This window comes from Salvelinus fontinalis, chromosome 13, assembly GCF_029448725.1.
Source record: "Salvelinus fontinalis isolate EN_2023a chromosome 13, ASM2944872v1, whole genome shotgun sequence".
Classification (NCBI taxonomy): domain Eukaryota; kingdom Metazoa; phylum Chordata; class Actinopteri; order Salmoniformes; family Salmonidae; genus Salvelinus; species Salvelinus fontinalis.
Genome location: NC_074677.1, coordinates 51,925,758 through 51,940,083, shown reverse-complemented (window position 1 = coordinate 51,940,083; position 14,326 = coordinate 51,925,758). Strand labels below are relative to the sequence as shown.

At 44.7% G+C, this 14,326-nt stretch overlaps 1 protein-coding gene across 2 annotated transcripts in view; it reads right to left on the bottom strand.

The window, feature by feature from the left end:
* Positions 1-668: 668 nt before the first annotated feature.
* LOC129868955 (neuronal migration protein doublecortin-like) overlaps positions 669-14,326 on the bottom strand; it is a 66,714-nt gene continuing 53,056 nt past the window's right edge. The window contains exons 5-8 of one of the 2 annotated variants that reach the window (XM_055943332.1): positions 8,564-8,620; positions 6,534-6,602; positions 3,526-3,623; positions 669-3,136 (exon numbers count right to left, since the gene is read on the bottom strand). In XM_055943332.1, coding sequence (XP_055799307.1) covers positions 3,080-3,136; positions 3,526-3,623; positions 6,534-6,602; positions 8,564-8,620 — 281 coding nt within the window. In that variant the 3' untranslated portion in view covers positions 669-3,079. The remainder of the gene's footprint in view (positions 3,137-3,525; positions 3,624-6,533; positions 6,603-8,563; positions 8,621-14,326) is intronic. The other variant, XM_055943333.1, reaches the window with a different exon arrangement.

Below are 14,326 nucleotides of genomic sequence, written 5' to 3'. Positions count from 1 at the left end.
CTGGAGATTAACGTTTACTGTTGAGAGACTCCCAGTTACCATGGTGATTGAGATGGCCAAAATGGTGATCATGAACAGAATAGTAATACCATGCTTTTCACACAGCGTCTGCTCTTTTCTACCTCTTGACGTCTCATCCAGACTTCCCCCTACCATGAACACATATGCGTAAACACGCATGCGGACACACACATCCACGCACGCATGCACACACACACACAGAATAAAATACACTCACATGGACACCGTCAAATACATCTCCAAAACCTGTACCAAGGGACATAGGTATAGGATAGGGCTTGTATTGTGTTACCATGGTAACGCACCGCAGTTGTTTCCCTTGCTATTTTTAAAGGGTGATATGATCACTTCAAATTCCTTTCTAAATTCACCGACGGTTGCATGTCTTCAGAATACAGCTAAGAGGAACTGCTGCAAATATTACACAGTAGGATCCATTGCAACACAGACCGCGCCTAGTAATGATCAAAAACAGATTGGAGATGGACTGTGATGTGACTTCATCATGATAAGATTCATGGATGTGAATATGGATTGGTACTGTGTGGCAGTGGTGTGACTCAAACGATGAGACAGAAATGTAAAATTGTGTTGTTCAGTTAAGACTGAGCGAACAGCCATCATTTGAGTACAGCCAGAACGGGAGGTGGAATACAACTCTTTTAATTGAAAAAGGGAATTGGTTAATACATAGAGTGAAGCACTGAAACAAGCCACTGTGACATTGCAAAAACACCATTAAAGAGGACGTTGTACATTTCCCAGTAACCCAAGTCATTCCATCAGAGATGCATTCAAAGAGAACAGAAAGAGAGTACGTTTGCACTATGATATAGTTACCCTGGCATTCTACAAAACAATGTATGAGAGATCCCACTGCGCTGATAGCAGCTCTACAATTCAAGACATTTAAAAATGCTTTACAAACAGTTTGTTAACAAAGAGGACATGTCTTAGTTTTCCTGTTTTTTTGTTGTTTTTTTTATATCAAAAGACGGCAATCAAAAAAGAAAAGGCACCACTGGAGGTGAGAGTTTGGCCCACACCTCCTGTATTATATGGTGGTGGCAGCTTCACACAAAACAACCGACTGACACTGTTAAGCTGTAGAAAATCTGGGGCAAAGAGACAAGATATTCAACAGCTGGTGAGATAAAGTAGAAGTGAATTCTCCAGAAAAGACTTTTATTTTACAAAGTGTTGATTCCCAGAAGATGTAAAAGTGGACATGCAGCTGTAGTGCTGACATCACAGTGACATCACTCCCTGCAGATGGCGGGTGTAAGTAGTCGAGAGTGCTGTGCTGCTCGTTTGGGTCCGATTCGGGTCAGATCCAGAGAGAGGTTCACACTGGATCACTTTACATACGGAAATACCTTACATACGTAATACTTGGTCTAGTATTTCACACTATTCTTTGGGACGACTGCCACAGAAAAATGTCCCTACGCCTGCACTATAACACAATGATGTGTTAATCAGATTTCGCCTGACATCCTCTCTAGGAACATGATGTTACTATAACCATTCATGTGTCATTCGTCAAGAAAAGGAACAATGTTTTAGACATATATATTACTTCATTTTTTTTAATAATACTTTTTTCCCCCGAACAAACAATTCAATTTCCTCCTATCTAAACTTTGTATTCAATCAATAAGCACTAAGAAAAAAGATTTAGCCATGCAAAATGTGAGAAGCTCTACTTACTGTTTTCTGTGCTGGTGAAAATCTATTTACCCTACATGGACATAGTCTGGTTAGAATGGTCTCATGGGAGGCCCCAGTAACAAACAGACAGTACAGTACAGTAGCAGACAGGTATGTCTCCACTGGGGGAAATACAGATGATCTACATTTTAGATTTCCACTTTGCTTGATGCAATATATACTTTGGCTTTGACATTTTTTTATTGTAAGGATCATTTATTCTAAAATTGCCTCAATATAAGGACACCTGGCTTCCACACATCTCCATTGACGTCTCCATCTTAGAATCAGTAACAAAAAGGAGTTCAAATAATCATCACCAAAACACATTTAAGAATCCTAAACTGTTATTTAATAAAAACCAAAAAGGATGTGCTTGTTTGTTTTAAAAAGAGCCAATTTTCTTCTGGCTTTGGTTGGTTTGTACACACTAATAGAACTTCCCACAGTACCCCTACTCTATATGCCCACGGTTTCAAAGCTGCTTGGCTCCACTGTGCCTTGCAGTTTTTGAAGACCTCATAGATAGATGATGCACAGAAAACATGTTATGTTGACTCAACGTTTGGCAGGCGTTGTACTGACGTTTTATGAAAGCATAGTTATGAATGTTAGGCTTTAGCTGGGATGTTGCAATGGCTATACACAGTATTTACAGTAGATGAAAAGGAGGACATTCACCTCTCACGGCTAAAGCGCCTTCCCCTAAAAATGTTCTCATTACTTTTAACAGCTTGAACCATAGCACAGAAAGAGAGAGGACAAAGAGGGACATTATGAGCAAAACTTGACTACTGACTACTACACCCCAGAGAAATAGTCCATTTGCTGCTTGGAATTGTGCACTTGAATTGGGAAAATCGTAGAAATGTGTGATTTGCCCTATATCAGAATGCATGGTTTTCAACTGGGGAAAAATACACTTTTGTAGTTACATTGTGGGAACTGCATCTTTGAAATTGCTTGTTAGTAAATGATGTGCCCCTTCTGAGAGCAGAAGAGGAACCATTGGACTTTCACACAATAGAAGGATTTGGCGAATTTGTTAGATGCAGTAATTCGTACATCATTGTCGTATACGCCCAGCATATACATTCTTAACAACATAGGATATAAAAAACAAGATCTAGTGGTGAATTCTCAAGCAGCAAAAGGTGGAACAGCCGTGGTGGCCAAGGTCAGATAGACATAGCACGTGGCACCAGGGAGAGATCAAATGGAGAAGTCCTCCCGGATAGTACACTAGAGGACGCTGGCCGTTTGTGAAGGTGGAGAGCACCAGAGATACCTCCGAGTGGCAGGCCAGGGGGAGACGGGTAGGCAGGCAGCAGCTGACAGACAGGAGGCTCTACATGGACTCCCCAAGAGAATCATCATCATCCAGAGATAGGGGCAGGTAGAGATCCTACAGGGAAAAACATGGAGGATCATTATCTGAATGAGCTAGGGGACACATCCTCTTCAATGAGTTCTGAGCTAAGCTATTGGGCTTGTAGGTGCAGTTTGAGAGAGAGAGAGGGGGGGGGGGTGAGAGAGAGAAGGTAGTATGAGAGAGAGAGAGAGAGAGAGAGAGGAGAGAGAGAGAGAGAGAGAGAGAGGAGAGAGAGAGAGAGAGAGAGAGAGAGAGAGAGAGAGAGAGAGAGAGAGAGAGAGAAAGGCAGTATGAGAGAGAGAGAGAGAGAGAGAAAGGCAGTATGAGAGAGAGAGAGAGAGAGAGAGAGAGAGAGAGAGAGAGAGAGAGAGAGAGAGAGAGAGATAGGTAGTGGTATTTAGGTAGTGGAGTGAGTGGGATACCTTCTGCTTGCGGTGGATGCCTGGGCTGTTGGGGGTGGAGGTGGGGGACTGCTTGGAAATTGGGGTGGAGAGCTGGCTGCTGGAGCCCGTCCCATTGGCTGTGAGAACCCAAACGGAGCGAGAAAGAAAGGGAGGTGTAAAGAGAGAGAATACGAAAGGTAAATGGAGAGAGAGAGAGAGAGAGAGAGAGAGAGAGAGAGAGAGAGAGAGAGAGAGAGAGAGAGAGAGAGAGAGAGAGAGAGAGAGAGAGAGAGAGAGAGAGAGAGAGAGAGAGAGAGAGAGAGAGAGAGAGAGAGAGAGAGAGAGAGAGAGAGAGAGAGAGAGAGACCAGTGAATTAGACAGTGTGTATGCCAGGACTCCTTGGCCCCAGAGTAGGGCCATTCCTGGGCCTTGCCCTCACTTGGTTGTAGACAGAGTCTCTCTGGGTGGCTGACTGACTGACCGGGTCCCTGTTTGTTCCTCTCTGCTGGAGGACATTTGGCCATTGCTCTACAGCCCTGGCAGGTTGCTAGGATACCCCTGGCCTTGACAGTGTTTACATCTAAGAGTGGTGTGATGTGTCGTAGTTAGTGTAGTAAGACTTTTTAAAAGGCTTTTGTCTTGAAGAGAAAAACAGAATCCTTAAGGAAAGACTTTGAAACAGATGGTTAGCCTCTCTTCCAGTCTGAATTGTAAACAGGCACAGTGGAGCAAGAGCTTTGCAGATGAAGCCAACTCCAATGCAATGAAGTTCATATCTTCATCCAGACCTAAAATGTCTATTTAACTAAAACCAGGAAAACAAAACTAAAAAGCCAAGAAAGGACTCAAATGTAGCAGTGTCATGTAGAGAGAATGACATGAAAGCAGTATGTACAGAACTAGGTGGGGAAGGCAATACAGATATGCTTAATCTATTCTAGTCCATAGCCTATTTCAGAAGATTGGTCTATGGCTGGGAGGGATAGGTAGTGCTATATATGCTGTATGACAGTATAATGGCCAGGAGCTTAACTACTCCTGTCACATACAGCCAACTGTTAGTCTGATTCCAACCTTTCAATATGAATCAGATTTTGAAGGGTTAAACAGAAACATGCACCACAGATAACTGAAAACATGGCTTTTATTTCAAAAGAACAAAACATTTGAAATAAAACAAAACAAACAAACAACAAAACAAAAGTGTTAATAAAATAGTAAAACCCAAACCACCCGGGGGAAAGGGGGTATATGGTTTAATATTAGGGTATATTGGGGTATAGGAGTTAATATTGGGGTATATTGGGGTATATGAGTTAATATTAGGGTATATTGGGGTATGGGAGTTAATATTGGGGTATATGAGTTAATATTGGGGTATATTGGGGTATAGGAGTTAATATTGGGGTATATTGGGGTATAGGGGTTAATATTGGGGTAGATGTATAAGAGCTTGCATGCTCGACAGGTAGAAACCATATCAGTAAGCAGCCTAATAAACATATAAGAAATATACAGGAAACCATTTCAGACCAAGTCCTAACAACAGCAACATACAGTATTTCTGCCTCCATCCATGTCTGAAACTATGAAAGCTAAGTAATACGTGTATCAGTACTCAATGCAAAACTGTATGATTGTTAAAAGGGTATATGTTGGATGACTTACATGTACAATAATGAAAAACCAAAAAGAAAACAGTGTGATGGTGTCATTTAACAGTGTACCCTTTTGATAATGTGTCTGACTGCGGTGTAAAATTGAGGACCCTCTACCCTAAGTGCTTCCCCACCCCTCCTGATTCATCACCCACCCGGGTGGCCACCCTACTCTCATGTCTTGACTGTAAAGAGGCTGCTTAACCTTGGATACATTAGGAGAAATACTAGCCTCTTGGCTGTCCATCTGCTGCCTTTAAGGGCAAGCCCTCCCCCGACCCACACCAGCTCTCACTGAAATATTCAAGAGCACTGAGAGAGGGAGTCGGGCAGCAGAGTCTGGCTGGGAGGACACACTGACCTCACATCCACCCACCACCAGCCAGACTAGCCAGCCAACTCACTGTGGAGTGACACAGGGTGACAGGGGGACACCAAGCAGCATTCTACACTACACCCCAGCCTGACACGTCATCTAGGGTAGCACCTGGTGCGTGTGTGTGTGTTTTAGCCTACTGCATGAATTGATGTTTAGTTGTTCAAGGTGCGAGAATAAAGTGCCTAATTAACGGTCTCTCGTGCCCTAATCCCTTGACCCATGTAGTGAACCCTCTGACCTGTATAATCAGTGGTTACAACTGGTCTAGTAGTTAGAGCTGAGGGAGACTGCTGCTCCTTCCTGAGTGTTCTCTTCAAACCTCTGTACATCTCATTGGCCCTCTCTTTGACACAGACAGCGTACGCCAAGGATAATAACCGCTCTAAGCGCTACAGACAGATGTTTACAATCCTCCACTACCTTTGTTTTCTTTTCATATTTCATATTTGTTATCAATGCTTAAGGACAACAGAGCTGGATTAGTATCATTTTGTGATTCGTAATCTGTTCAGATTATCCTGATCAAACAAAGGCTGGATTTTTTTTGTGTCCCCATTTCTATGTATTAGTGGGGGTTTGGGGTGGTGCACCGTGCAGGAGGTGCTGTGTTACGATTAGAGGACAGTTCCCACCAGTAAACACTGTCTGACTCACTGTCTCACTCACAGGACAGACAATGAGCACCAGCGTTTAAACACCCTGTCTGAGCAATGCAATCCTGGACAACAACATGCAGATTACAGACATAAAGTATAATTCAACATAAAAAAAGAAGAAGAAATGAAACCAAATCAAAACAACAGAAAAAATTCACATCATATTAATGACATGTAAAAACAATAATAACCACATGCATCCATATCAGTTGGTTTAAATCTAGCTGCTTTTAGAATCAGGGTGGCTGGATGCTGAGAGTAAGTGGGTGAGTAGTAATAACTCTGTAACAGTCTATGTTGGGTGTGGGCTTCCATGGGCAGTCACATTATAGATCAGACAATAATGAGCTCACTCGATTCAGCAGGAGACTTGCTGCGCCGGATCTGACCTGGACTTTTCTTCTTCATCATCCTGCAACCTTCTGTGGAAAGAAATACACACACAAATACACACCACACAAACACACACACACACACACACCACACAAACACACACACAGTGTGTGAGCATAAGACAAACAAAGGCCACAGTAACTACAGTAGTATCCTCCACATGAAAGGCCGCATTGACAAAGAAACAGACGTTCATGCAAACAGACTGACACAATGGGAACATGGACACTGTAAATGGTCATTTATGGCCACATATGTGTCTTTCACGAAGTCCACTGTTGCTGCAATGTTTTCAGTTAGGGGGATTGGGTGACAGTTTGGTAGTGTCTGTTGTACAAAGAGTAGCTTCATAGTGAGCTTCAGTCTATGTGACTTCTGTGTGTGCAGCAATTCTATGTACGGTAGTTTGGTGATATTGTACTGTAATTCGGTGATATTGTACTGTAGTTTGGTGATATTGTACTGTAGTTTGGTGACATTGTACTGTAGTTTGGTGATATTGCACTGTAGTTTGGTGACATTGTACTGTAGTTTGGTGACATTGTACTGTAGTTTGGTGATATTGTACTGTAGTTTAGTGACATTGTACTGTAGTTTGGTGACATTGTACTGTAGTTTGGTGACATTGTACTGTAGTTTGGTGACATTGTACTGTAGTTTGGTGATATTGCACTGTAGTTTGGTGACATTGTACTGTAGTTTGGTGACATTGTACTGTAGTTTGGTGATATTGTACTGTAGTTTGGTGACATTGTACTGTAGTTTGGTGACATTGTACTGTAGTTTGGTGACATTGTACTGTAGTTTGGTGACATTGTACTGTAGTTTGGTGATATTGTACTGTAGTTTGGTGATATTGTACTGTAGTTTGGTGCTAGCTTTGTATGGCATGCAGTCTAATGTGTGTATGTAAAGCGTCGAGGTTTGCTGTATGTACAGTAGTTGTGTATGCCGTGTGGTTAATTCTGGGTCATTGCATTAACCAGGGTAAACAGTGAAGCATGAAGCCGACAGCCACAAAGAATCCTAGACATCCTCCCCTCCTCCCTCGCCTTCCTTGCCCTCCCTCTCCACTCCCCCTCCACTCTCTGCTCTCAGTACTCCACAGTGCCTCCACCTTCCTCTCAGTACCACACATCCGTTCTATACCTCCACCCTCCGCTCTCTGTAAATGCTAATCGCACTGTCTGTCTGTCCTTCCTGTCTGCTGAGCGCTGATCACACTGTGTCTGTCTGTCTCCGTTTTCCTAACCTTTACGCACCAAGAGTCACCCACACAGCTAGATGTGTGCGTGCCAGCGCTAGTGTGAAATGCCACCGGGCATTCAAAAATCCTTCACATCCAAAGAGCACATCAGACACTCACCTCCCCTCTAACGCCCCTCTCGCCCACTCTCTCTCTGGCAGAGACTTGACGTGTTTAGGAGACACCTGCTCTGCTGCATCCACTAAGGAGAGGAATGGCATGGCCCAAAGGTGCCAGAAGTACCAGATGGGCTGATTCTGAAAATGGGCATGTTATGCCCTCACTAAAACAGTTACTAGTTCAATAACATACTGCGTTTGGCAACATGTTTATGATGTTTAGCTCAAGGCTTATGCATAATGTATTCAGGCCTTGAACGGGTTAATTAAAGGGCCTTGAGTTAAGTCCACATTTGCCATGGCCATTTGAACTGGATCCAATTCGGCTTTTAGTGATGCTTATTACATACTGAGCTACAAACACTCCCCTCTGTCTCCTGCAATGGCCATAAAATCTGGCTGAACTTTTAATGCGCAAATCTGATAAGGCAACAGGATCCAAATCTATACCAAATAGGGCTGTGTATGGTGATAAGATTGGACTATCGATGTGAAAACGCTGTATCAGCTTGGACCAGAGATAGGGCTCAGTCCTTCCCCTGCCTCTGGCCCCACCCAGGCCAACTCAGTGGTCTCCAGCAGACATGATATGATGTCAGTGTGATGTCGGCATGACCCCACTGACCTTGGTTATTAAAGGCCCCCTGGGCTGATTTGGGTTTGGTTCCAGAGGGGTAGTGTGCTGAAAGAAAGGAACCACAACATTAAAGCACACGGGTCAACTCCTTCACACAAGAACCCAGTGAGAGGCAGGCAGCGTGTCAGGAAATGGACCCCGTCTAAAACACATCACACCTAAACCGATACTGTATAGTAGTTCTGTATATTATGAGTTCCCCTTATTTCTGATCTCCCTGCTAAACTCAGCAAAAAAAAGAAACGTCCTCTCACTGTCAACTGGGTTTATTTTTCAGCAAACTTAACATGTGTAAATATTTGTATGAACATAAGATTCAACAACTGAGACATAAACTGAACAAGTTCCACAGACATGTGACTAACAGAAATTGAATAATGTGTCCCTGAACAAAGGGGGGGGGGGGGGGGATCAAAATCAAAAGTAACAGTCAGTATCGGGTGTGGCCACCAGCTGCATTAAGTACTGCAGTGCATCTCCTCCTCATAGACTGCACCAGATTTGCCAGTTCTTGCTGTGAGATGTTACCCCACTCTTCCACCAAGGCACCTGCAAGTTGCCGGACATTTCTGGGGGGAATGGCCCTAGCCCTCACCCTCCGATCCAACAGGTCCCAGACGTGCCCAATGGGATTGAGATCCGGGCTCTTCGCTGGCCATGGCAGAACACTGACATTCCTGTCTTGCAGGAAATCACGCACAGAACGAGCAGTATGGCTGGTGGCATTGTCATGCTGGAGGGTCATGTCAGGATGAGTCTGCAGGAAGGGTACCACATGCGGGAGGAGGATGTCTTCACTGTAACTCACAGTGTTGAGATTGCCTGCAATGACAACAAGCTCAGTCCAATGATGCTGTGATACACTGCCACAGACCATGACGGACCCTCCACCTCCAAATCGATCCCGCTCCATAGCACAGGCCTTGGTGTAACGCTCATTCCTTTGACGATAAACGTGAATCCGACCATCAACCCTGATGAGACAAAACCACGACTCGTCAGTGAAGAACACTTTTTGCCAGTCCTGTCTGGTCCAGTGACGGTGGGTTTGTGCCCATAAGCGTAGTTGTTACCGGTGATGTCTGGTGAGGACCTGCATTACAACAGGCCTACAAGCCCTCAGTCCAGCCTCTCTCAGCCTATTGCGGACAGTCTGAGCACTGATGGAGGGATTGTGTGTTCCTGGTGTAACTCGGGCAGTTGTTGTTGCCTTCCTGTACCTGTCCTGCAGGTGTGATGTTCGGATGTACCGATCCTGTGCAGGTGTTGTTACACGTGGTCTGCCACTGCGAGGACGATCAGCTGTCCGTCCTGTCTCCCTGTAGCGCTGTCTTAGGCATCTCACAGTATGGCCATATCATGCCTCCTTGCAGCATGCCTAAGGCATGTTCACGCAGATGAGCAGGGACCCTGGGCATCTTTCTTTTGGTGTTTTTCAGAGTCAGTAGAAAAGCCTCTTTAGTGTCCTAACTTTTCATAACTGTGACCTTAATTGCCTACCGTTTGTAAGCCGTTCCACAGGTGCATGTTCATGAATTGTTTATGGTTCATTGAACAAGCATGGGAAACAGAGTTTAAACCCTTTACAATGAAGATCTGTGAAGTTATTTGGATTTTTACGAATTATCTTTAAAAGACAGGGTCCTGAAAAAGGGACGTTTCTTTTTTTGCTGAGTTTATATAGAGAGGTGTCGAGGTATGAAAGAGGGAGCTGAGTGTGCAGTGGCCTGTGTAGCTATTATGTAAAAATAGGCTACGAAGCCTGTAGGGAGTAGCCAGGGAAGCTTGGTAGCTCCTCTCCTCTCCACTCAGAGTCAGGATCAGCACCACTGGATCATCTGACCTAAACCTGTCACCACCTAGATGAATGGCTGTTCCTCTTCCCATGCTTATCCCTCCCAGACGCTTACTTTACACAACACACACAGCAGGTCTTTACATTAACATACACTACCCACACATAAATACACAAAGGCACACATTCACTGAGAGAAATGATACATTTACTCTGGTATGTAAGAGGCATCTGTCCCAGCGTAGCATGGAAAAATCTGTCCTATATGTAGGCCCGTCTTTTGAAATGTGATGTGAGGAAAACACAAAATGGCCATTCTACAGTCCTTCCCATATTGCTCTGATGGTGCCTGATCCTATTTGGCATTTGAGGCGCCCTAGAGACTACCTATCGATCAGTTAACATGGCTAAAGCCTAATTTACATAAACTCCGTCTAAATTATGAGCGCTAGTTCAGTACTGATGGGAAAGACCTAAGTGTTGGACAGCGAGGAGAAAACTCAAAAGGACACAAAAGGGGATTTTGCTATGTGAGGTATTTACCAGTCATTCCATTGAACAGCTAGCTAGCCTACATGTGGACTGAGATGGTGTATGTTAACTCTAGACAATATCTGGGTTCACTGGCGTGCAGATATTTATTGAACTTTCTATTTCAGATAGATTCTTTACTTTCTAAATCAGAAAACAGACCTGTGAGTTCCTGTCTGTGTTCCTGTCTGTGTTCCTGTCTGCGTGTATGTCTGGGTGGATGTGAGAGAGAATGAAATATACAGTAGTCAGCATACACTGAGTGTACAAAACATTAGGAACACCCTCCTAATATTGAAGTGCACCCCCTTTTGCCCTCAGAACAGCCTCAATTCGTTGGGGCTTGGACTCTACAAGGCGTCGAAAGCGTTCCAAAAGGATGCTGGCCAATGTTGACTCCAATGCTTCCCACAGTTGTGTCAAGTTGGCCGGATGTCTTTTGGGTGGTGGACCATTCTTGATACACACAGGAAACTGTTGAGCGCAACTGGCACCTACTACCATACCCTGTTCAAAGGCATTTAAATATTTTGCCTTGCCCATTTACCCTCTGAATGGCGCACATACACAATACATGTCTCAATTGTCTCAAGGCTTAAAGTGGAACTGACAGCATTTCAGCAACATGAAATCTTAGCTGTTCATAAACACCCCCATGAAGAAAATGACACAGTTTTGAAAAACATTTTTTGACAAGCGATCACTTAGATATGGCGATTTTCATGTTTTCATAAATTCTTAGAATGTTTGAGAATTACGTATACTAAGGCATTTGTGAAAATGATATACCAGTATAGAGTGGGAAAGCGGCCGTGCGTTTGGACAATTAATAGACACTGCAGTTAATAAAACATCTGTCTCATCCAGGACTACAAGGTGCACCATAGCCAATCAGAGCTACAGGTGCACCATAGCCAATCAGAGCTACAGTAGGCCTTTATGCAAACAAGCCATTGCCACATAGGCCTGCTATCATTCACTTTGAACTGGCCTGTGTGTTTACAGGCAGTTGTAGCAGCTTGACTTTAGATCATTAGAAAGCATTCGCCAAAAGCCACAAAATACACCTGAATGGATTTCTGCAAATATGTCAATACCACGGGAGTCCTCTTACATTTGGGAAACATACAATCGTATTGATCAAACAACCATAAAAAGGTAGGCTCTCAACAAGATCAAGAATTAATGCTAACCAGAGCAAGATTAGCTCAAATATAACAAAGGAACTTTAGATAAACCCTCTCAAACTTTTTCAGCTAGTTGGCCGTCAAAATTGTACTGATAAACAATGGGGAATTGTAGCCTACACGTCCTTCTGCAGCTTGCCTGCCTGGCTAATGTTGGCTAGCTTGCTATCTAGCTAATTCCAGACACAAATGAGAGAACACCTCACTCTGACCATTTTACTCACCCTAGCAGAGCTGGTTAGCTAGGCTGTTTGCATGTTATCTAGAGAGTTCGTGCCGATCTTTGTTTTTGCATATGTTGACTGACACTGGTAATATTCAGCAGGTTTGGCGTAAATTCATCAGTTATTCTCAGTGATGTAAAGTACTTAAGTAAAAATACTTTAAAGTACTACTTAAGTAGTTTTTTTGGAGTACCTGTATTTTAATTTACTATTTATATTTTCCTAAAAAAAATAATGTACTTTTACATCCCTACATTTTCCATAACACCCAGAAGTACTCGTTAGGAAAATAGGAAAATGGTCCAATTCACGCACACCAAGAGTGGAGGCAGCAAACAATGTACCAGGCCAGCTGTGATTTACAGTTACCGAGGTTACCTAGCCAGCTACACTTTCAAACAAAGCCAACAACGCAGCCACTGCTAGCCAGCCTACTTCAGCAGTACTGCATCATTTTAATCATTTTAGTCAATAAGATTTTTGCAACGTAAGCTTAACTTTCTGAACATTCGAGACGTGTAGTCCACTTGTCATTCCAATCTCCTTTGCATTAGCGTAGCCTCTTCTGTAGCCTGTCAACTATGTGTCTGTCTATCCCTGTTCTCTCCTCTCTGCACAGACCATACAAACGCTTCACACCGCGTGGCCGCGGCCACCCTAACCTGGTGGTCCCAGCGCGCACGACCCACGTGGAGTTCCAGGTCTCCGGTAGCCTCTGGAACTGCCGATCTGCGGCCAACAAGGCAGAGTTCATCTCAGCCTATGCTTCCCTCCAGTCCCTCGACTTCTTGGCACTGACGGAAACATGGATCACCACAGATAACACTGCTACTCCTACTGCTCTCTCTTCGTCTGCCCACGTGTTCTCGCACACCCCGAGAGCTTCTGGTCAGCGGGGTGGTGGCATCGGGATCCTCATCTCTCCCAAGTGGTCATTCTCTCTTTCTCCCCTTACCCATCTGTCTATCGCCTCCTTTGAATTCCATGTTGTCACAGTTACCAGCCCTTTCAAGCTTAACATCCTTATCATTTATCGCCCTCCAGGTTCCCTCGGAGAGTTCATCAATGAGCTTGATGCCTTGATAAGCTCCTTTCCTGAGGACGGCTCACCTCTCACAGTTCTGGGTGACTTTAACCTCCCCACGTCTACCTTTGACTCATTCCTCTCTGCCTCCTTCTTTCCACTCCTCTCCTCTTTTGACCTCACCCTCTCACCTTCCCCCCCTACTCACAAGGCAGGCAATACGCTTGACCTCATCTTTACTAGATGCTGTTCTTCCACTAACCTCATTGCAACTCCCCTCCAAGTCTCCGACCACTACCTTGTATCCTTTTCCCTCTTGCTCTCATCCAACACTTCCCACACTGCCCCTACTCGGATGGTATCGCGCCGTCCCAACCTTCGCTCTCTCTCCCCCGCTACTCTCTCCTCTTCCATCCTATCATCTCTTCCCTCTGCTCAAACCTTCTCCAACCTATCTCCTGATTCTGCCTCCTCAACCCTCCTCTCCTCCCTTTCTGCATCCTTTGACTCTCTATGTCCCCTATCCTCCAGGCCGGCTCGGTCCTCCCCTCCCGCTCCGTGGCTCGACGACTCATTGCGAGCTCACAGAACAGGGCTCCGGGCAGCCGAGCGGAAATGAGGGAAACTCGCCTCCCTGCGGACCTGGCATCCTTTCACTCCCTCCTCTCTACATTTTCCTCTTCTGTCTCTGCTGCTAAACCCACTTTCTACCACTCTAAATTCCAAGCATCTGCCTCTAACCCTAGGAAGCCCTTTGCCACCTTCTCCTCCCTCCTGAATCCTCCTCCCCCTCCCCCCCCTCCTCCTCCCTCTCTGCAGATGACTTCGTCAACCATTTTGAAAAGAAGGTCGACGACATCCGATCCTCGTTTGCTAAGTCAAACGACACCGCTGGTTCTGCTCACACTGCCCAACCCTGTGCTCTGACCTCTTTCTCCCCTCTCTCTCCAGATGAAATCTCGCGTCTTATGACGGCCGGCCGGCCGCCCA